General features: G+C 46.3%; 1 protein-coding gene across 1 annotated transcript in view; it reads left to right on the top strand.

The window, feature by feature from the left end:
* SVIL (supervillin) overlaps positions 1–22,748 on the top strand; it is a 252,596-nt gene that overhangs the window by 213,344 nt on the left and 16,504 nt on the right. The window contains 12 exon segments of the mRNA XM_055544002.1: positions 1,039–1,186; positions 5,574–5,663; positions 5,749–5,835; positions 7,109–7,286; positions 9,858–10,030; positions 12,068–12,223; positions 13,432–13,568; positions 14,650–14,797; positions 14,919–15,064; positions 17,173–17,348; positions 19,845–19,989; positions 20,330–20,606. Coding sequence (XP_055399977.1) covers positions 1,039–1,186; positions 5,574–5,663; positions 5,749–5,835; positions 7,109–7,286; positions 9,858–10,030; positions 12,068–12,223; positions 13,432–13,568; positions 14,650–14,797; positions 14,919–15,064; positions 17,173–17,348; positions 19,845–19,989; positions 20,330–20,606 — 1,861 coding nt within the window.

Genomic DNA, 22,748 nt, shown 5'->3' with positions numbered 1-22,748 from the left:
TTGCCTTAACATTGGCTCCCATAGCAGTTTTCCTCCCGACCCCCGCAACCCCTCCCACCCACTGTCCCCCACTCCCTGCCTGGTGCCCTGCCCCCATCCCCAAAGAGATTTTGTCATGAAAGGAGGGATGGGCAAAGGAGGAGGGAACAGAAACTCTCGGGCCAACTCTGGAGGACCTTCCCCAGTTGTCAGCCTGCGAACAGCCGCTCATCTCCTCAGGCCACACCTCCACCTCCTTCCTGCCCATCCCTGTCCTCCTCAGTCTCCCTTGAGAATCCTCCAGCTTCTGCCTTTTAGACCAAATAAGACTAAATAATGTCACCAAGGGCTTAGACACTAAAGAAGCAACTGTCTCCAAAACCCCAGTGAGACACATTTGTAAGCCTTTTCTACGTAGAAATGTTACTATACATGTAGTTTATGTCTATAGCACAGCTCAGCCTCAATGTCAGATATTCTGTGACTTAAAAGCCATCTTTGTGGGTTTACTTTGGTTGCCTAACTGCCCATATAAAATAGTTGCTGTAGGAAAAAGCACGTGAGTTCCAGAAAACCTTCTAATAACTCACCTTCCTCCTAATCAGCTTTCTCTACTTTATGGTTGACCATGTAGATAAAAATCTTTAGTAGGTAAGATTTTCTCAACAAACTGTGTTCTTTGAGCATGATGAACAAAGATTCCTAGTCAACTGAGTTTAGATAAGTGAAACAGAGCAACTTGAAAACTCCATAAGGTTCATGGCAGGAAGACGGTCTCTCTCTTCCTGTTTCTTTTTACAAAGCATCATTTTGATATTCTGGTGTTCCAAACAAACAAGTGAAAAACCAAGTTCTAACCTGCAGTTCCAGGGTTGGTGGTGGTGATCTGTAACCCAAGCTGGAAATAAGGAAGCCAGACCTATTTCAGGTAGAACAGCTGTGGACATTAGGGGTAGTGCAGGACTCCTCTTTGCTTTCCAGCTCATGAAATGCTCATGCTAACGTTCTTGCCTCTGTGACTTCCTCTCCTGTTTTCTCCCTGGTACACTCTGCAAACAGCGGGTCACAGAAAGTCGAGAGAGCCAGATGACTATTGAAGAGAGAAAGCATCTCATCACCGTGAGAGAGGACGCCTGGAAGACCAGGGGCAAAGGAGCAGCCAACGACTCCACCCAGTTTACCGTGGCCGGCAGGATGGTGAAGCGAGGTCAGAGTGTGTGTGTGTGTGTGTGTGTGTGTGTGTGTATGCGAGTGTGGACCTGTGTGTGAGCTCCATGGTGAAGCGAGGTCAGAGTGTGTGTGTGTGTGTGTGTGTGTGTGTGTGTGTGTGTGTGTATGCGAATGTGGACCTGTATGTGAGCTCCATCACCCATGGAGGGGAGGGTGGCGTAGGATAGCTCACTTTAAAAAACTAAGCCTTGGTCTTTTCTGGTTTTCACTCTTAACTGAAGCTGTGTACACATTTTGTGAGCTACTCCAACTGAAAATCTTCCTATGACAACATCGTCTTCAATGTGATGCATGATTCAGTTAGTCACATTTCAGAACAGTCATTTGGAAATGCCCAGGCATCAAAGCAGTTTTGCAGATCTGCTATCAAACTTTTAGTCCTTTCCTGTAATTGCTTGGAAATTATTTCCATTTTCTTGACATCTGGCAATCAGTTCACTCAAATAAGCCTTTCTCAGTGCAGAAGTTCGTCGTCTTCCTTTTAGGGTAATTCCCAAGTCTCTTTCCATCAACCCAGAGTTCCCTGGCTACAAAGCCCTGTTTCCAGAGATGTTTTATTGGATGTCTAAAAGATGTATCCATTTCCAGGAAAGTGAGATTTCCCTGAAGACAGGTCATTTCTCTGCAGCTGAGCTCTTGAAACTGATTTTCAGTGGGAATCCAAAGATTTGTGAAACTGACGAACCAGTCAGAAAGCTCTGCAGCTCCACAGCCTGTTGGAAATGGTTAAAATCGGGTCCCTTTGTCACGTGCGTGCACATACCTTCATTTTCTAAGCTATTGTTTGAGTAAATTTCTCGATTTAGTGATGAAGGTTTTCTCAATCAATAGAATTAACTTATATTGTCATCTGCTTCGTAGGTTTGCAGTTTGCTTTTCTCAATACCTTTTGGGATCCTCAGTCATAGATGGAGCCTACATCATTGTAGGCTTGGGATAAGTATTTGCAGAAGGAAGGAAGGGAGGGAGAGGAAACTCTTGAACTGAGATTAACCCAAATATTGGTGGAAGAATCCTTTCTAACGAATTTATTCTTAACTAATATTGGAATTTAGGGAAGCCCTGATGGCTCAGTGGTAAAGAATCCGCCTGCCAATGCAGGAGACACAGGTTCAGTCCCTGGGTTGGGAAGATCCCCTGGAGAAGGAAATGGCAACCCACTCCAGTATTCTTGCCTGGGAAATCCCATGGACAGAGGAGCCTGAAGGGCTGCAGTCCATGGAGTCACAAAAGAGTCGGACATGACTTAGCAACTAAACAACAACAACAATCTTGGAATTATCAAAGGATAAAAGAAGGTAATTTACTCTCAGAATGAGGTGGCATTTGAGGATTTTTGTCACCAAGTCACAGAACTATCTCCTTTGCATGACTCCCATCCCTATGTTAACAAAAGCAGATTCTTCAGGCCCACAATGAGAACTTGAGCCATAGCTCAGATCTTCCAGCTTCTAGCCTGGACTTTTATCCTGATGACCTTTTACTTGGGTTTCATTTTTTGTCTTTCATCTTAAAAATCATAATGTATTTGAATCCTGGTCCTTACTCCCGGATACCACTGTCCCTGTCCATGGGGATATCAGAGGAAGTAGCCTTGCTCCTAGGCAGTTATGGAAAACAGAATCAGGGACATTCCTCCTCCCTTAGTGGATGAGTTTCCTTTCACATGTTCTTGAATAAATCAGGGATCTTTATTTAACAGGTGCTTTATGACTCTGCTCGAGAAATAATTTTGTTGTACTTTCAATCTAATGAAAAATCGGTAGCCTGCTTTTCTGGTGTTTGTTATCACCTGCACAGTCGTGTGTTTCACTGAGTCCTTGGCTCTTTTGGATTTGCAGTGGTGGAACATCCAATTCACTACACTTGCCAAAGAATGAAATTGTCCCCACACTGCAGCCACCAGGACTTCCTGTCTCATCAGAGGACAGTGTAGCAGTGAGTGGCCAAGAGGCCTCTGTAGCCTGGTTTTCATTCTCTCACCCCAGGAGCTGTTTTCTCCCCTCACCTCATTAGGGCTGTCCCCTGTTTTGTATTCGTAGAGTCCACAGATGAGTGAGTACTCCAGATTTCTGTGGTATTCTAGATTTCTCCTGGAAGATATTCAGAGTATGCCTTTGAAGAAGAGAGAGCTGAGGGACTTCCCTGGTAGTTCAGTGGTTAGGACTCTGCGCTTCCAATGCGGAGGGGAGGGGCACGGGCTTGACTGCTGGTCAGGGAACTAAGATCCTACATGCTGTGCAGTACAGCCAAGAAATTAAATAAATACTATTTTTAAAAGATGTAAAATGTTCTTGAAGAGAACAGGTGACTGGTTATTGTCCATAGAATTCATTGAAAGGAGCTATGGGGAGTGATTTAACAGTGTGAAACTTAAATCTATATGCCTGCCCCCATCACAGACAAGCCCTGTCTCTAGCTGGAAAGAGCGGGTGCACCTTTAAGAGCTCACGGGTGCAGCTGCCTGAATGGGCAGCAGGGGGCACCCTAACTGGACAAAGGGCTGGTGTCAAGCCTGTTTATTGGCTTCAGAGTGAATAACCTCTGTGCTAATGTTACGTCCCCATGCCTCTTACACATCATTTTAGCAGGTAATGAGCTACTGTCTCAGCCTTTGATACCAAATTTTACTTATTTTTAGTATCTTTCAAGAAAATTGACTTTCACTCAGATATAAACTCTTTGCAGATCTTGTAATTAAAGAATTTTTTTAAATGTTATTGACATCAGTAAGGAATTATATGTACATGTTGAGAAGTACTTCTGGAAAGTGTTAGTTGCTCAGTTGTGTCTGACTCTTTGCAGCCCCATGAACTGCAGCCCACTAGGCTCCTCTGTCCATGGGATTCCCCAGGCAAGAATATTGGAGTGGGTAGCCATTCCCTTCTCCAGGGGATCTTCCCAACCCAGTGGTTCTCCTGCATTACAGGCAGACTCTTTAACCGTCTGAGCTACCAGAGAAGCTTCTGAAATGTCACCTAAAATTTCAGTTGTAAACTGCATTTCAGTATTTTTCCTTCCAAGTTTTATGGTATAACAAACATCTTCCTCTCCAACTCACACAAGGGAGGAGCAGATCCGTTCATTTGGTTTTTTGTCCTGTAAGTGATCATGACTTACACATTCTCGGGATGTGGTTCTCAGATGTGGTCTCTCGGATGCGATAACGTAGCAATGTCACCTAACGGTTTCACTTTTAATACAAATGGATACAGAGAATGTTAACATCTCATTTTGTTCTTTGTATGTGTACCAATTATCCGTCCTGCCCCCCTTGCAAATCCCTTCTAAGTTTAGGAAAAAATACTCATCTATGTCTTTATTCAGTTTTCTGGTCTAATAAGATGCCGTCTTCATGCTGGAATGTTTGTCTTCCCTTTCTATGTGTCTCTTATCATTTCTCTGCTTAGAGAGTCCCCATCCAGCTCCTCGAAAGATGCAGGTGAAAGCATGTCCCTAGCTCCCAGCCACACCCAAGACCAGTATGACTTTCCAACATCCACACAGGTGTAAACTGTTACTCTTGTGTCTTTCTTACAAAGCCTAGCACTCTCTGGGTAATTGCCCAGTAGATCACACTCTGATGATGCCCCCAAAGGTCAGACTGTCCCCACGTCCCCTCAGCCAGGAAGATGACTCCAGGGCTGGGGAACTCACCGGCCAGCGTGACAAACCGGGTCTCTGTTTCCTCTGGAGAGATGGTACAGAAACAACTGGCCCTCCGCCTTCTTGAGTTCTGCAGCCACAAATCCAACCAACCACAATCCAAAAAAAATGTTTTTTAATTTTATAAAATTCCAGAAAAGCAAAACTTGAATTTGCTACACCAACTCTTTACAAAGCATTTACATCATCTTCGGTATTAGGAGTCATGTAGAGATGATTTAGAGGATATGGGAGGATGTGTGTAGATTATATGCCAGTACACCATTTAATATAAAGGATTTGAGTATCCATGTGGATGTTGGTACCCGCAGGAGGTCCTGGGACCAGTCCCTTGTAGCTACTGAGGGACAACTGTACTCTTTCTCTTCAGCTACCTCCAGTGCCCGAAAGGCCTTCAGAAGTCAATATTCCCTTTGTTCAAGGACATTCCGATCGCCGCCTGCACTCTCTTATCCTGTCTGCATGTTAGGGATGTATCTTCATTGTTCAGTGTGGAATGGCAGACTGACAGCTGCTGCAGGCCCTAGAAACAATAAAACCTTGTCTGTGTGGGCAGTTTTTCCATGCGTGTCCCATGTCTGTCTGTAAATTCTGTAAATTGTTAGGTCTCTGTTGGGGCTCCTGGCGCTCCCTCAGGGTCCTGGGAATTTCCAGAAGTGATCCTGAGATGCTCAGTTGCTCCTTTGTTTTTCCTGCAGGTCTGGCGTCCCCCACTGCCATCACCCCGGTAGCATCCCCTGTTTGCAACAAAGCAAGGGGCACTACACCAGTTTCCAGACCCCTGGAAGGTGAGTCGCAAGGCCCTGGCGTGGAAGGGGTCTGCAGTCAGAAGAGCCCTCAGTGCTTCTCTCACTGTGTTTCCTCCTTGCCCAGATATCGAAGCCAGACCAGACATGCAGTTAGAGTCGGACCTCAAGCTGGACAGGCTGGAAACCTTCCTAAGAAGGCTGAATAACAAAGGTACATGCCAAGAGCCAGAGGGAAGCTGTGGTTCACGTGTGTGTGGCCGGCGTGGCTCAAGTTTCAGTGGGTAGCTCAGGAAACCTAAAAATACCTACCCCACTTGCAGAATCTCTGAATCCCAACATGGTTTGCTTTTTCTCCTCAGCTAAATTGTCTTCTATTATGACTCAACCAATGCGTACTTTGAGCATTAGCTCATGTTATATTTTAAAAGTTAATTTATTGGTCAACACTGATTAGATTACTAAGCTCTGATTCACTAGATAATGTACTCAGTAGGTGGCTCCCAATAGCACATTTGTACCTGGATCTAAACTCTTGGGATGTCATCCAGTCAGGATTGTAGACTCAGTAATTTTGCTTTTAACCGTGAAAATAGATTATGACATGAAATCAACATGATCTGATTGTATATGTCATTTTCCAATAAGGTAGCAGCTGCTATTATATCTGATTGTCACAAATAGTTTCCAGAAGAAAATTCTAGTGAATAAATAAAGATTTCAATACAAAAGACTATGAAGTATATAAAATTAAAGAATAACATGCAGAAGTAGCCTCATCTCTTAAGAAAAATGTCCAGTACTTAAAACTTAGCTGTTACTAAGCACCTACTATTGACAATGACCCCTATAGGTTGAAAATAATACAAACAACCACTTTAAACTAAAAATATAAAAGTGTCATATAATAACCAAGCTGGCAAGGCAAAGAATACAAACAATTCACAGTTTATTACCTGTGTGTAACGGGTATCTAACCCAGAGGCCAGCAGACTAATCCAGCTCCCCACCTGTATTTGTAAATAAAGTTTTATTGGAACATAGTCATGCCCATCTGTTAGCTTATTGGTAATGGTTAATTTTGTGCTATAGCCACAGCTTCATGCAAGTTGCAATGCAAGTCAAATAGCCTCCCATGCAAAGCCTATAATATCTACTACATGGCCCTTTGCAGAAAAAGATTTTACCAAACCTTGATCTAGAACAAAGCTGAGGCTAGTTCTGTCTCCAAGAGCATAAAGAACAGGTTCAGAAATTGTCAGTGGCTTCAGCCTCCATCTCCTACCACTCCCAGCGCAGGCTTTGTTCAGTCCTTTCCTGAGAAGACAGCCGGTGCCTGAGAAGCGTCTGCGGAATCTGGGAGTGCTGTCGCGTTTGCTCCGCTCCTGGCCTTAGAGGGAAGAAAATAACGTTTAACCTAGTGAAGCAGAGTTGAAGTCATGCTTTTACACACATCTCGGGTCATTGATTTGCTTGTTTGTTGATAGTTGGTGGGATGCAAGAAACAGTGCTTACTGTCACTGGGAAATCGGTGAAAGAGGTGATGAAGCCGGACGATGACGAAACCTTTGCCAAGTTTTACCGCAGCGTGGACTCCTCTCTACCGAGAAGCCCCGTGGAGCTGGACGAGGATTTCGATGTCATTTTTGATCCTTATGCCCCCAAGTAAGTTATTTCAATTCCCATCATTCACCCCTGGAGAATGGATCCCTTCACCAGCCTCTGCATAGCACTTTATTCTCTCACCGTTATCACCTTCTGCGATAGAATAGCCAGACTGACACTGACCAGGGTCCTTGGCCTTCCCCAATCAATAGAAATTAATCTGAGGCCAGACAGGAAATGCAGGCAAGGCTTTATTGGGGCCCCTGCTGCAGCAGGAGGAAGGAAGAACAAGTGATGGGTGCCCTTGCTGGCTCCCCGAGGTGGGGCGAGCATGTTCCTTGTATAGGGTAAGGGAAGGGGTATGTCCAGGGTTCGGACCAGGAGGGTGGGTGGCTTAGGTGGTTTACCCCCCTTTGGTGGTGTTGAGTGCAGGAGGCACGCGCAGTGCCCAGGTTTTGCTCCCAGCTCTTCAGAAGTGGCAGTTGGGTTTTTTCGGTCTTTTTGTATCTTGTTGCTCATAATTTGCCCCAGTTGCACATGCATGAAGTTATTTTTAGTCCCTTAGAGTGTCTTCGTATTTTGTTGCTGGAGGAGATATTTGTCCAGCTGTCCTCACTGCAGCAAAAGTTCTCAAGTCCCAGGTCCCATCTTGTCTCAAAATCACTGTTCTCTAGAACTAGACACTGGAGTAGATGGAGCTTGTGTGCCCAGGACAGACGTCCTCTCTGCCAGAAAGCCTTGCATCCACACCACGTGCCTGGTCCATAAAAATAATGTGATGGGTTTTTCACGTCACTCAACTATTGCTTTCAGACTTCATGAACACTGGTTAACCAACATTTTTATGCCTTCTTTCATTTGATGTGAAAACTATTTGGATCACCCAGGCTCCAATGAATACAGCTAACTAGAAAATCAATGAAATTTGCCACCAGTGATAAGATCAATAGATCCGAGGGTTTTATCAGTGCTGTCTCAGGTCCCTCTTCACACAGAAATTTGGCTACACCACTAAAGAAAAGTGTTCATGGTGTTAGAATTCCTTTGGTCTCAAGTGCTGCAAAGAAAGGCAAATCCAACCAACTTCAGCAGAAGAGAAGTGTGGAGGGATTTACAGGTTCACTCCTTGAAAAGTGCAGGTGTGACCTCAGGTTTGGGGGGCTCAGAATAAGGTCTCTCTCGTGCCAGCTTCCCTCTGTCCTTCCCTCTCAGGCTGTCACCACATGTTAGATGGTCACCCCTTACTCCAGATTTATAGCCCAGCTGTGTGGGCACTCCCGTTCAGGCAGCCACCCTGCCCAGCAGTCCTAGGAGGAGCTCAGGCTTGATTTTCCCAGATCTGCACGCAGCCCTGCACCCCTCATTACAGCCAAGGAGATGGAAGATGCTGATAGGCTAGTGGTGGTCTCTGGATCCCCTCCCAGCTCTGGAGCTGGGATAGAGGGTGCGGCGTGGAGGGAGGCAGTCCCCACAAAGGCAAATCCAGGACTACCTACCAGAAGCAGGGAGAGCGTGCTGGGTGGGCTTACCCCACAGCCATCCACCACATTTATCTGCTTCCCACCAATTTGTGAGAGAGCCTGCCTCTTCCAGAAGTATGCAAGGTTGTCATAAATGTTTCCTTAAGCTGTTCCTGATACCCATTCTGCATTTTTCAATGTGTTGTTTTTGTTTTTGTTTTTTCAATTTGCTGTCTTAAGAAAATGAACAATTTGCCACTTCCCACCTTTAATATTCTGGGTATTATTTTCATACATGGTTATTGGACCATTTCTCAATCTCCTCCTCATCCAAATGTCATTGTTTAAATTGTTACATACAATTTGAACATTGATATGTCGTGTTGAACACATACACACATGATAATGTTATGTATGAAAGAGGACCTCCGGAGACAGAGATCCATGCACTTGGATGTTAAAAGCAGCTGGGAACTCTGGGACAGAGTGTACCCCCATCTTCATGTCTGGTGTTTGGCCCAGAGAGGTGTGTGTGTGAGAGAGAGAGACAGGATCATAGTTTGGGGGCCTCTTTTTATTTCTATATACTCTTCAAAATAGTGCTTATTTTCCAAAGTGGGGCAGTGGGTTGGGAGGAGAATAGTGATGGGAGAATTGGGGGAGGAAACTGCAAAACTGGCATGGAGAGGAAGCTGAGTCTGCAGGAAGGAGGGTTAAATCAAGAAGCAGTGACTGACTAGTCTCAGAGCGCTTGCTAGAGAGCCCAGAGAAGGAAAGGCGGTTCTTTCCAACAGGAAGTGATCAGGATGCTGTGTAGGGGGCAGGGTGGGGGGCGGTGATGATATCAGGGAAGGACTTCCACCCATCAGCTCTGACCAGGAGTGGGGTGGGCTGCCCCAGAGGCGCCAGCCATTCCTCCAGGTGAAGTCCCAGGGGCGTGGTGAGAGCAAGGCTCCTAGGATTGGCTGGGATCTGGACCCAAATGGGCTTCAACCTTCCAAGATCCTCTGACTCCATCGGTGGAGTGGCGGGAGGAGGAGGCGCTATAAGATTTATAATGCAATGGAGAAATAAAACTGTGGAGCTGGGTGCTCCAGGCCAGAGACCTGCAAGCCCCTGAGCGTGGGTGAGACTGCAGCCCTGGCCACAGCAGCTCTGCTCTGCCCCATAGGTTGACATCCTCGGTGGCTGAGCACAAGCGTGCTGTGCGGCCCAAGCGCCGGGTCCAGGCTTCCAAAAACCCCCTGAAGATGCTGGCTGCGAGGGAAGATCTCCTGCAGGAGTACACTGAGCAGAGACTGAACGTGGCCTTCGTGGAGTCAAAGCGGATGAAAGTCGAAAAGTGTGAGTGTGGGGCCCACCCCCAGCTGTGTGCTCGGGAACTGGGGGAGCAGGTGACTTCATCTCTCATTTTCCTGCCCTGCAAAGGCCAGCCACGGTGCCGAGACACTCACGAGAGACAAATGAGCGCGTTTGCACACACGCATGCACACCTGCAGAAAGCCTGCTTAGAAGGTGAAGGCTTCTCACAGAAACTCTTAAGTGTGGCCCATCTGTTCACTTAAAGTCAAAGTGTTAGTCACTCAGTCGTGACTGAGTTTGCGACCCCATCGGCTGGAGCCCAAAAGGCTCCTCTGTCCATGGGGATTCTCCAAGCAAGAATACTGGAGTGGGGAGCCATTCCCTTCTCCAGGGGATCTTCTCGACCCAGGGATCAAACCCAGGTCTCCTGCATTGCAGGCAGATTCTTTACTGTCTGAGCCACCAGAGAAGCCCTCTATTCATTTAAGTCTTTTTGAGTTTTCTTTCCAGAGGCTGGAGGAAAGGGAGGTTGGGCTTTGTAATTTAGTCCATTTCCAAACTTGGCAGTTCTCCACCCCATTTGATTCTAGAGGAAATTTGATCTCTCATGGGCAAGTGTCCCACATCCCTGCTTTGCCTAATCCTAGGTTTTATGCTGTTAATTAAAGTACAAACCAGTGCTTTTCACTTTGCTTTGGAGAGGACCTCGGGCTCCTTGAAGTTGGGATGTGGGCTGAGAGGAGTGGTGGGAGGGGGCAAAAGGGGTAGGCAATGATGAAAGTAAGAAGCGGTCCCCAGGCTCTGTTTCCACTCTGGGCTCAGCCATCAGCTCTCCTCTGCCCAGCCACATGGGGGTCCAGCTCTGAAACAGCGGTTGTCCTGGTGGGGCTAGTGGCATGCATAATCTTGCGAGTCTGAATATTCTTGCTATCATTTTTATTTTCCTATAGCACTCATAAACCTACTTACCAAAGTTGTTTTTTGTTTTTAGAAATAGAATATTTAGATGAGGTGGTTGAGTCTTTTCATTATAATTGTTTTACTAAATACGTATATTTCAAATTCCGAGCCATATGAATTGTGAAGTGGTGTTATATGTCTTCAGTGTTAGAACTTCATCCCAGCGAAGTAATTTTCCAAGTTTCTCTCTAGCATGCATGGGAGAAGGCGATGGCACCCCACTCCAGTACTCTTGCCTGGAAAATCCCATGGACAGAGGAGCCTGGTAGGCTGCAGTCCATGGGGTCGCTAATAGTCAGACATGACTGAGCGACTTCACTTTCACTTTTCACTTTCATGCATTGGCGAAGGAAATGGCAACCCACTCCAGTGTTCTTGCCTGGGGAATCCCAGGGACGAGGGAGCCTGCTGGGCTGCCGTCTATAGGGTCGCACAGAGTCGGACATGACTGAAGCGACTTAGCAGCAGCAGCAGCATGCACATATTTTTTAAAACAAAGAACTGGAGAAATAAAGATTTATTGGCACAGATTCTGTGTACTTTAATTCTGCCTCCACTTTTCAGAGGCATATGTACATTTGTTGGTTCACACTGAGAACCTAGCGTCTTATTACAATCTTAAATCTGAGAGGAAAGGATCCCAAGAGATCATCTAGTTGTTCACTTTGCCTCCAGGAACAGATAGGAACTAAACCAAGCCTTACAGAGTGCCTGCTTTTCTGCATATAAAGACTTTGGATGGAAGATATCCAACAGTCCCCCTCAGGAAAGCATTTCAACATCTGAACCCTGTTAGGAATTATAACGGCTTTAGTGGAATTGCAGCAAATGAGTTCAGCTCCTAATTTTATACTGAGGTTGTTGGTCCACACTCATTTCTTATCTCTCTGCATGGATGGGTTGACACCTGTCAACAAGCATTTATATTTTCAATACTGTGTTTAATTCCTAACACAGAGCTTCACAGAGCTCATCAGACGAGAGTATGTTTTCCCCATCAGGACTAGCTTGAAAAGAAAAAAGCAGTGATTGTTATGCATGATCACAGAGTATGAACCTTGTCTTTTCTCCCAAATGTCTCACTGCCCTGTGCTCTCTTTCATCCTTCAATCCTCCCAGTGTCCGCCAACTCCAGCTTCTCAGAAGTCACCCTGGCTGGGTTAGCCAGCAAAGAAAACTTTAGCAACGTCAGCCTGCGGAGCGTCAACCTGACGGAACAGAATTCCAACAACAGCGCGGTGCCCTACAAGAAGCTGATGCTGCTGCAGATCAAAGGTATTGAGAGCCGAGAAGATGACGCGTGACCCCAGGTTTTGTCTGGAGGCCTGAGTTCCCCCCACTTGCCTGACGGGGAGGGGACACATGCTCTGGGGAGCCCACCGGGCACTACCACATCTAACCCCAGCTTTGCAAAATCCCACGAGGTAGGAAGCATTTGGCTCCTGAGCTTGGTGACGGGCCCCAGGTCCCCACAGCTGCTGAGCAGCAGAGCTGACTGTGACCCTGGTCCATCTGATCCCAGAATCCTAGCTCTTGCTGCTGCGCCCCTTCCCGTGACCCTGGCCACACACTGCCTGTGGTCACCAGATGCCCCCGCGGCCATCAGAGTGTTTGCCCCACTCTGTCATCCTCACTGAGGTCAGCAGGAGTCAGGGAGCCAGAGGGAGAGATGGGCTCTTGGAGAAGGGAGCGAGGGAGTGCAGAGAGGTGGCCAACACCCTCCCTCCCCTCCTCTTTAACAAGGAGCCTTCCTCTGCAACCAGAGGGCTCTGGGCTGCCCTGCAGTGATTAGCTGCACCCCCAGCAGTACTGCTGTAGATTCAGGCTCAAGACAAGGAGGGCGTATCCTCTGCTTCGCTGGTGGTTTCCAGTTTGTGTCTGCACGACCACTGTCCTTTGTAGCATATTTAAAAGACCAGTGACAAGTGCAGACCCCCGCCTCCATTCCCATGTTGTAGCGCCAGGGCGGCACTCTTGGTGTGACTATGGGAAGATGAAAGCCATTTAGGAGAAGGTGTTGGAAGCTGCACAAGGCAAGGCTTCCCTCTAAGCTGGTTCCTCTATAGACTCAGGGTTTCCGAGAACCAAGAGGTTCTCTGAAGGGCGTTCTGATCGCCCAGCCCACAGAGGCTGTTAAGTGTAGGAGGTGGGCTGAGTGGAGAGAGACCAGGAGAGGAGTGGGAGAGGGGAAACAGGGAGTTTGCCAACATCCCTGTGGAGGGAGCCTTAGTGGATCCACGTGCTGTAAGAGGACACCGCTAGTGGTCCTGGTGGTGACTCTTGGGACATGCCACCAGGGAAAGTCATCCACGAGGCTATGACCTATGCCCCCTGGGTCACGGGAGCTCAGGTGAGCAGAGACTGGTCAGGAGGCAGAGTCAGGAGCAGGGTTGCTCTGGATGTGAGGTGCATCCCGGCGGGTCCTGCTGGGACTGGGGCCAGGGCTCCTCTCGGGGAGACCGTGACCTCTGCCCCGTGTTCAGGAAGAAGACATGTGCAGACGCGGCTGGTGGAGCCTCGCGCCCCCTCCCTCAACAGCGGGGACTGCTTCCTCCTGCTCTCGCCCCATCACTGCTTCCTGTGGGTCGGAGAGTTCGCCAACGTGATCGAGAAGGCGAAGGTCAGTGTCTAAGCAATGAGAGTAGCTTGGTTCTGCGTCTCCTTTAGACACAGACAGGACATTCTTCCAGTGGCCAGACCCCTAGAAAGCTTCTCAAAGCCTCAGTGTCTCATTCAAGTGAGAGGGGATAGTCTTATTTCTTTTCCAGAATGTCTCTGCAACAAGCCTCTCATTAAGTGCTTCAGGGAGATGTTTTCAAAGGAGTCTGACCTATGCCCCCAGGTTTTAAGTCCTGGTTCATCGTTTGTAGAGGAAGAAACTTCCTCTACATCACTTCCAAGTTGTTTATCCCGGGTGCTAATGAAGTTCCTTCTCTGATATACTGAGTGAGATTTTAATGGGAAAAGGCCAGGAAATGGGAATTTTTTTCTTTTTATTGACTTACTGATTTTTAATTGACTTATAGTTGATTTACAATGTTAATTTCTGATTTACAGGGTTAATTTCTGCTGTAGAGCAAAGTGGTTCTGTTATACATACATTCTTTTTCATATTGTTTTTCTTCCCAGGAGACTGAGTATAGTCCCCTGTGCTCTACAATAGAACCTCAGTGTTTATCCATCCTGTATATGCCAGTTGGTGTCTCTAATCCTAAACTCCTACTCCATCCCTCTCCCACCTCTCCTCCCCCTTGGCAACCACAAGACTGCTCTCTATGTCTGTGAGTCTTTCTGTTTCATCGATAGCTTCATTTGTGTCATATTTTAGACTCCACATATGACATCATATGGTATTTGTCCTTCTCTTTCTGACTTCACTTAGTATGATCATCCATGTTGCTGCAAATTTTGTTTTTTTTATGGCCGATTCGTAGAATGGGTGTTTTTAAAAGCACCATGGATGATCTGTTGAATTTAAGACTAAGACCTGTTGCTCTAAAGAATGCATTCCCTCTAGTCCTTGAGTTACATTTCCTTGACTTTGTAGACAACCCCCAACCAGTGGTGCCCCTGGCCCCTGTGGTCACGAGGTTTTCCTTTCAGACACGCACCATTTCTCTTCTCTGATTTCAGCCTTAGCCCATCCACCACCTGGCCTTGGACTTGTCTGCCCAGATAACTGTGCTCCTCTCTCTGTTTAGGCCTCAGAACTCGCGAGTTTAATTCAGACCAAGAGGGAACTTGGTTGTAGAGCAACTTATATCCAGACTGTTGAAGAAGGAATTAATACACACACACATGCAGCCAAAGACTTCTGGAAGCTTCTGGGCGGCCAAGCCAGTTACCAATGTAAGAGTTTACTGTATCTCAGAGAAGAAGACTGGCTACTTCTCCTCTCCTCCTTCCTTCTTCCAAACCAGCCGCTCTCCAGTGGAAAACATAACATCCCCTTACTGTTCTTATCCCAAAGCCGCCGGAGACCCAAAGGAGGATGAGCTCTATGAAACGGCCATAATAGAAACCAACTGCATTTACCGTCTGATGGATGACAAACTCGTTCCTGATGATGACTACTGGGGGAAGATCCCAAAGTGCTCCCTCCTGCAATCAAAAGAGGTATGGCAAGGGCTCTGCCTTGGCCCTGGGCTGCCCAGGAAAACAGACAAAAGTGCCCAACAGACACTAGCCAGGGTTAGTGCACATCACAGACTAGAGACATCTTGTTTGGGGTTTTTTGGCTGCACCTTGAAGCATGTGAGATCTTAAGTTCCCCAACCGGGAAACGAACCCACAGCCCCTGAAATAGAAGAACAGCGTTCTTAACCACTGGACTACCAGGGAAGTCCCCAGAAACATCTTTTTAAAGGCTCCCAATTTGTGACTTCAAATCATTGCTGCTGTCTTAGATGCTAATTGTTTATTCACTAAGCTGTGTCTGACTCTTTGCGACCCCATGGACTGTAGCCCACCAGGCTCCTCTGTCCATGGGATTTCCCAGGCAAGAATACTGGATCGGGTTGCCGTTTCCTCCTCCAGAGGATCTTCCCAACCCAGGGATTGAACCCATGTCTCAAGTGTCCTGCACTGGCAGGCAGATTCTTTACCACTGCGCCAACTGGTGTTAATACAGAGTTACAGATGTTGTTCCGAGGAGGCATGGGGCAGTGAAGGCTTTTCTGTTTTAGGCCAAACATAAATATGACTCAGGCCTGTCTTTTGATTTCTGTATAAACATTAAACATCTTTCAGTCCTTGAGTTTCAGGAATCATAGGTGTATATATAATTTTTAGGTTTGCCAAGTAAACCCATGAATTTTTATCTCACATAAGTAAAGATTTATTAAATATAAACAATAAATATTTTTATTGTTTTTTCTGACAAGTATTTATTAAATATATTAAATATTTAATTTAATTTTATATTTAATATTTTATATATGTGGGCTTCCCCAGTGGCTCAGCAGTAAAAGAATCCACCTGCCATGCAGGAGCCACAGGAGACGTGGGTTCACTCCTTGGGTCAGGAAGATCCCCTAGAAGGGGGCATGGCAACCCACGCCAGTATTCTTGCCTGGAGAATCCCATGGACCGAGGAGCCTGGTGGCTGCAGTCCAGGTCACAAAAAATCAAATGTGACTGAAGCAAATGAGCACACATGCATACGTGTGTTTGTATGTATGTGTACAAATGTTTGCGTGTATGTGTGTGATAGAGTATATATATGCAGAACCATTAAGTATTCTGAATGTTGAGAAGAAAGTGGAAGACACAACGGGACTTTAAATTTCATTGGGTAGAAAAGTATTAGAAAGAATGTCATCTGAAGCTAAATTGATTGTCTGATGTGAATGGGCATTTAAAGGGAGAAACACGGTCACGGAAAAAGAAGTAATCAGGAATAATTTTAATGATAAGGTGAAATTGAGTCTAGTTTGCTTAGTAACTTAGTTTGCTTAGTAATAATAATACTATTCTTAAGTAGAATTCCCAACACAGGGATCGAATCCAGGTCTCCTGCATTGCAGGTGGATTCTTCCCCCAGCTGAGCCACCAGGGAAGCCCAGGAATACTAGAGTGGGTAGCCTGTCCCTTCTCCGGGGGATCTTCCTGATCTAAGAATTGAATCGGGGTCTCCTGCATTGCAGGCAGATTCTTTACCAACTGAGTTATCAGGGAAGGTTGGAAATGAAGACAGGAATTATTCTAGGAAGAACAAGCAACAGGCATGGAAATAAGAAATAGCATTGTGTTCATGTATTCATTCAACAAACCCTAGTGAGCCCAACTGCAAATATAAGTACAGGTTTGTCTCTGCCCTTGAGGGTCTCGGAATTGTACAGGGCGGAGTCCTGTACAATCACTGGGTGCTCAGTGCCACGTGAGGTTGCCTGTATAAGTTAAATGAGTGAATGACGGGAGGGGAGAGGGTAAGGGGGACGGAGGAAGACATGCTTAAATAGCTCTTATGCCTCAGAAGTGCTACATGGCCTGAGCCTTCAGAGGAAGGGTTAACTTGGGCACTTAGGTCAACAAGATAGAAATCACACCCACGGAGTGGAGGCTGGCTTGGCAGGATGGCACTAGCTGCCAGGTCTCTTTGTGTCTGTACTGAATGCTCCATTAGGATTTAAATCATCGCCTGTCTGGCTCACTGTCACTAGAGACCCTGGTTCAATTAGAACTTGTCCTTGGAGTTAACAGATTTTTCTGTGCCATTTCCCCAGGTACTGGTGTTTGATTTTGGGAGTGAAGTTTACGTGTGGCATGGAAAAGAAGTCACATTAGCACAACGGAAAATCGCCTTTCAGCTGGCAAAGCACTTGTGGAATGGAACCTTTGACTACGAGAATTGTGACATCAACCCGCTGGATCCTGGGGAATGCAATCCCCTCATTCCCAGGTACTGCCGGGCCCTCGGCCACCTCCCCCCACCGCAGTGATTAACCATCACCTTTCTTGGATTTTACTTTCCATAAATGATCACAATGCAGTACCTTGATTATTCACAAAAGGAACGGTGCTTTAGCTTTTCCCTAACAAATACAGAAGTACGGATGGCGAGGTCGTCTGGATGGTGTTCCTGTTGTATTTTATTTCTTAAAGTAAATTGGTGCCACCTGCCGCATTCAGGTGCTGCTGTGCCAGATGAATAGCAGTTGTTTAAATAAATGCCTTGCTCATCTGAAAAGCTTGCCAAGTCCTGGAATCCAGCCATGGATCTGTGGAAACCATGCCTCTCTGTCTGGTTTCACACCTCCCTAGCATAGCCCTTGAATTCCAGGATCCACCATTTGTTTAGATGAGGTTTTTGCCCTTTTAGGGGAAGGGAGGATGTGGTATTGAAGTAATGATTGTAGTTATTTCCTACAGTCTACTGGACTTTGCAAAGTCATCTTGGAGAAACAGCCAAAGATGCACAAAACTCTCAGAAAGATGATCTTGAGGAAAAAATTCTTACATCCAAATGATCAGTGTTTTTTATTTCTTAACTACCAGGAAAAAGAAGTGCCTTTAAATTATGCATCCCACATAATACATTAGAAATTGATGCAAATGGCACATTGAAACTGCTTTTTAACGTTTTCCATTGAACTTATATACAGATTTCAACTAACCTACCTAGTTTCCTGTTTTAAAATCCAATTCTTGATTTTATTATTCATTGTCATTATAGAAAAAATTCAAAATGATGTCAGTGTAGGTGAAAAGTTTTCAAATCCTTTTTAAGCACATTTAACACAATTAGTACTGAAACAACTAGTTTTTTTAAGAACGAAAGCTAAGACTAACAGGAATATTTTACTTGCTATAGTAAAAGAAAAAAATACCAAAGCATAAAATCTGTCTGATGGACAATTCGGTCATGATGTCATCTGAGATCTGAAAATACAGAGGAGTGGGTATCCCGCCTGCTGGCTCTCAGCACCTCTGAGACCAGAAGCACTAGGGGAGCTCTGGAAAAAATGCATTTGGTGGATCCAGCCCAGGAGATGTGCTTTCGATTTAGGTGGGTGGGGCTCATGTGTCAGCATGTCTTAAAAGCTCCCCAGGGATTTTAAGGTGCAGCCAAAATAGAGCACCCAGCCCTTCTTAACAGACAGGAGACCGAAACCACTGAGGAGTCATGGCTTCACCCAGCTCAGACCCACGAGTCAGGACAGAGGGGAGGGTCACCAGCTTCACGCCCTCACACTGCAGACACTGCTGGCCGTGCTCCCTGGCTTCACAGTATCCAAGATGAATTTCTAAGCTGAGACCAAAGTGCTTGTTCTGTAAGCACCTTAGCAAGTCTGCAAAGTGGAATTTATATAAAAGACAGTCACTCAGCTATTTTCTGTTAAGGACCACAGTCTTTAAGGTAGTCCTAAATTTTCCACAGTTGCTGATACTTGGTTCCTGAAGTCCCACCAGAGTCTGCAATGGAAGTGTTTGCATGAAGTGCCTCATCCTTTTGGGTCCCTTTGAAAACAGGCAGCCCCTTGCTGTGCCTTAGCTGTGATGCCAGAAACTGTGGTCTGGACCAAATAGGACATGATGAAGCAGGGGCCACCCCAGGGCCCAGGAAGTACTGCCCGTCCATCTGAGGGACCCAGTTCACAAGCCAAGGCTGATTAGGAAGGATGAGAAACACCTTCACCTTATCCTTAGGGCTCACCCTCTTCTGCACGTCTTTTCTCAGCTCTCCCTATTTCTAAGTTAGCTGTGTTCCAAGCTCAGTGCCGGATTCTGAGACCCCGAGACAGTACAGACCTCCTGGCTGGGCTGGGTGGCTTCCTTTCTCTTTTCATTGTGTTCTGCTCAGCTGCTTCCAATCCAGTGACCTAGACATAAATGTGCACAAATTCACTCTATGATCTATGAGGGTATGTTCATTTAGGGAACAGAGGAGAATTTGTTCCTGGAGACTGGTAGTCTCCATTGTGACATGACTTAAGAAGAGAACTCAGGGTGAACGCAGATCCCTCCCTCTATTCATGGACTTGAAGGAAACATGCTGAGGCCCTTTGGATGGCCGTGGGCAGAATAAAGCAGGTGAGAGCGACCCGCCTGCGACTCCTGCCTTTGCTGAACTCCCAGACTAGCCTGTTGCCCTCCGGGACCCCGACGTGAGGATTTGCTAGAATGCAAGGCAGGTCCAGTCCTGAGGTGGATCACATCACATTCAGGCACATCAACTCCAAGGAAACAAAACCATGCAAGGCTTCAGGCTAAAATAAGAAAGTGTCATTTATCGGGTCACATCAGTGAAAACCAACCATCCATTCTATATACTGTTTACATATTTGGTTTTCTCACTAGCCATGTGTGCTGGGTTTGGACTTCTTAATTTCAATGTGACTTATTTAATCTTGGTTCTTTTCCCATCCACTCCTCCCACCCCACCCCCACCCTGCAGGAAAGGACAGGGGCGGCCCGACTGGGCAATATTTGGGAGACTTACAGAACACAATGAGACGATCTTGTTCAAAGAGAAATTCCTTGATTGGACAGAACTGAAGAGACCTAACGAGAAGACCGCCAGCGAACTCGCGCAGCACAAGGTATGCAGGGTGATCAAGCCCCAAACCTCAGAGCTCGGTTTGAGTCCATGCCAAAGGGGCTTGGATGCTACAAGCCCTCCTGGCGTTTGCTAGTAGAACAGCAAACCGGTTTCCAGCTACATTCTGACTCCAGGAGGTGAAAATAGCTGTGTTTCCACCTCCAGGTTTATAGGTGTCACATTTACAGTCATGGTGTGTGTCCCCTAAATGCATCCTTTCCTGAAATGCGCTGGGCAGCCTGAACGCCATCCTCTGAGGCTGTCCCATCACCAGGGAAGCAGTGATGCTATAGCTGCGAATGCAGAGGCAGCTGAGCCAGCATGTCTGTGTTCCCTCTTAGGATGATGCCCGGGCAGAGGTCAAGCCTTACGACGTGACGCGGATGGTGCCGGTGCCCCAGACGACAGCCAGCACCGTGCTGGATGGGGTCAACGTGGGCCGAGGCTACGGGCTGGTGGAAGGGGACGACCGGAGGCAGTTCGAGATCGCCAGCGTCTCAGTGGACGTCTGGCACATCCTGGAGTTCGACTACAGCAGGCTCCCCAAGCAGAGCATCGGGCAGTTCCACGAGGGTGATGCCTACGTGGTCAAGTGGAAGTTCATCGTGAGCACTGCAGGTCAGTGAGCACTTGTGTGTCCTCCTAGCCCCACCGTGGCCATCGTAGCCGCCGGATCCAGACTGAGTGCGTGTCTGCCCCCAGCCGCTGGCGCAGGGGCCAGTCTAGTCATTCCTCATGAGAACCTTGGGAATAGATTCCTAACACCCCAGCTTGGCTAGCATCCCTGGTGCTTCCCTCTAGTCGCCTGGCATGGTGAGGTTTCCCGGCCACCCTCGGCCCCTCCCCTGCCCCATCCCCAAAGGTCTTCTAGAAAAGCAATGATTTGCCCCTGCATGACATTAGTATTTACCCCTTGATTGGATGCTGCCGAAATGGAAGGAACACATGGCCGATGGTACAGAACTGAAACCGAACGGTGTCGTCACAGTCAATCCGTGCACGGAAAGATTTATTCAGACTGAAAGAAGTATTTCCTCTAAGGCTGAGAGTCCTAACAGTGCTCTATGTACCTGGCAGGGTAAATACATGGTCCCACCTCCCCATGGACCCCACAGTGCTGTGCTCGTCACATGGCAAAAGAGCAAAACTCTCCATGGTGTGATTTGCACTAGGGGCAGTGAGGGTGGAGAGCGGTGGATTGGGGAGAAATCATCCCTTTTTCTTGCCAAGAAGCCGCCACAAGTCAAGTGATCCAGTGTCCCTCATTCCTACGCGTTTAGAGACAGTTTAGCACAACTTGGTGATTCCGAGTTTCACTTGCCAAGGGAGTTTAGTCACCTCCTCCTGGCCCCCTTGCCGTCCGGGTGTGGCTGCCCACCAGGCACAGGGTGGAGGCCACTGGTGGCTTTCAAACACTGACTTAGAACCATTTGGTTTTACCTAATTTATCCACTATACACCCATTAATCAACAGGTGGCATTTACTGAGCACCTGCTCTATAAAGAGGACACTTTTAAAATTTATTATTGAAGTATAGTTGATCAACAGTGTTGTATTAATTTCTGCTGTACAGCAGAATGATTCAAATATATATACACACACATATATCCTTTTTCATGATTTTCCATGATGGTTCATCCCAGGATATTAAATACAGTTCTGTGCTGTACAGTAGGACCTTGTGTGTCCTTCCTGTATTACTAGTTTGTCTTTGTTAATCTCAAACTCCCAGTCTACCCCTCCCCGACATCCCCTCCCGCTTTGGCACCCGCCAGTCTGTTCTTTATGTCTTGTTTCTGTTCTGTAGACAAGGTTATGTGTGTTGTATTTTAGATTCCAGATGCCAAGTGCTATCATACAGCATTTGTCTTTTTCTTACTTGGTATGATAATCTCTCCATCTTGTTGCTCAAATGGCATTATCTCATTCTTTTTTCTGGCTGAGGAATATTTCATTGTGTGTGTGTGTTTACACCACATCTTCTTTATCTATTCATTTGTCCACGGACATTTAGGTAGCTTTCATGTCTTGGCTATTGTAAATTGTGCTTCTATGAACATATGGATGCATGTATCTTTTTCAATTATGTTAACAGTTTTTTCCTGGATATATGCCCAGGAATGGAACTGCTGGATCATATGGTAATTCTTGTTTTAGTTTTCTGAGGAACTTCCATACTGTTATCCACAGTGGTTGCACCAACTTACATTCTCACCAACAGTATAGGAGGGTGTCCCTTTTCTCCATACCCTCTCCAGCATTTATTTGTAGATTTTAAAATGATGGTCATTCTGAATGGTAACAGGTGATACTTCACTGTGGTTTTGATTTGCATTTCTCTAATAATTAATGATGTTGAGCATCTTTTCAACTGCCTACTAGCCATCTTTATGTCTTCTTTGGAAAAACGTCTATTTAGATCTTCTGCCCATTTTTCAATTGGGTTGTTTTCTGTTGTTGAGTTGTATGAGCTATTGTATAGTTTAGAGATTAAGCTCTTGTCAGTTACATCATTTTTAAGTATTTTCTCCCATCCCATGGGCTGTCTTTTCCTTTGGTTCCTTGTTTCCTTGGCTGTAAGTCTGATTAGGTCCCATTTGTTTTTGCTTTGATTTCTGTTGCCTCGGGAGACTGACATAAGAAAACACTGGTGTAATTTCTGTCATAGGATGTTTTGCCCATGTTCTCTCCTAGCAGTTTTATGGTATCAGGTCTTATATTTAAGGAATAAGAGACTTTTTTAGGGACCATGTGACTGG

The sequence above is a fragment of the Bubalus kerabau genome, chromosome 13, assembly GCF_029407905.1.
Source record: "Bubalus kerabau isolate K-KA32 ecotype Philippines breed swamp buffalo chromosome 13, PCC_UOA_SB_1v2, whole genome shotgun sequence".
Taxonomy (NCBI): domain Eukaryota; kingdom Metazoa; phylum Chordata; class Mammalia; order Artiodactyla; family Bovidae; genus Bubalus; species Bubalus kerabau.
Note: the sequence above shows the minus strand (reverse complement) of the source record. Positions and strands in the feature narration are given on the sequence as shown.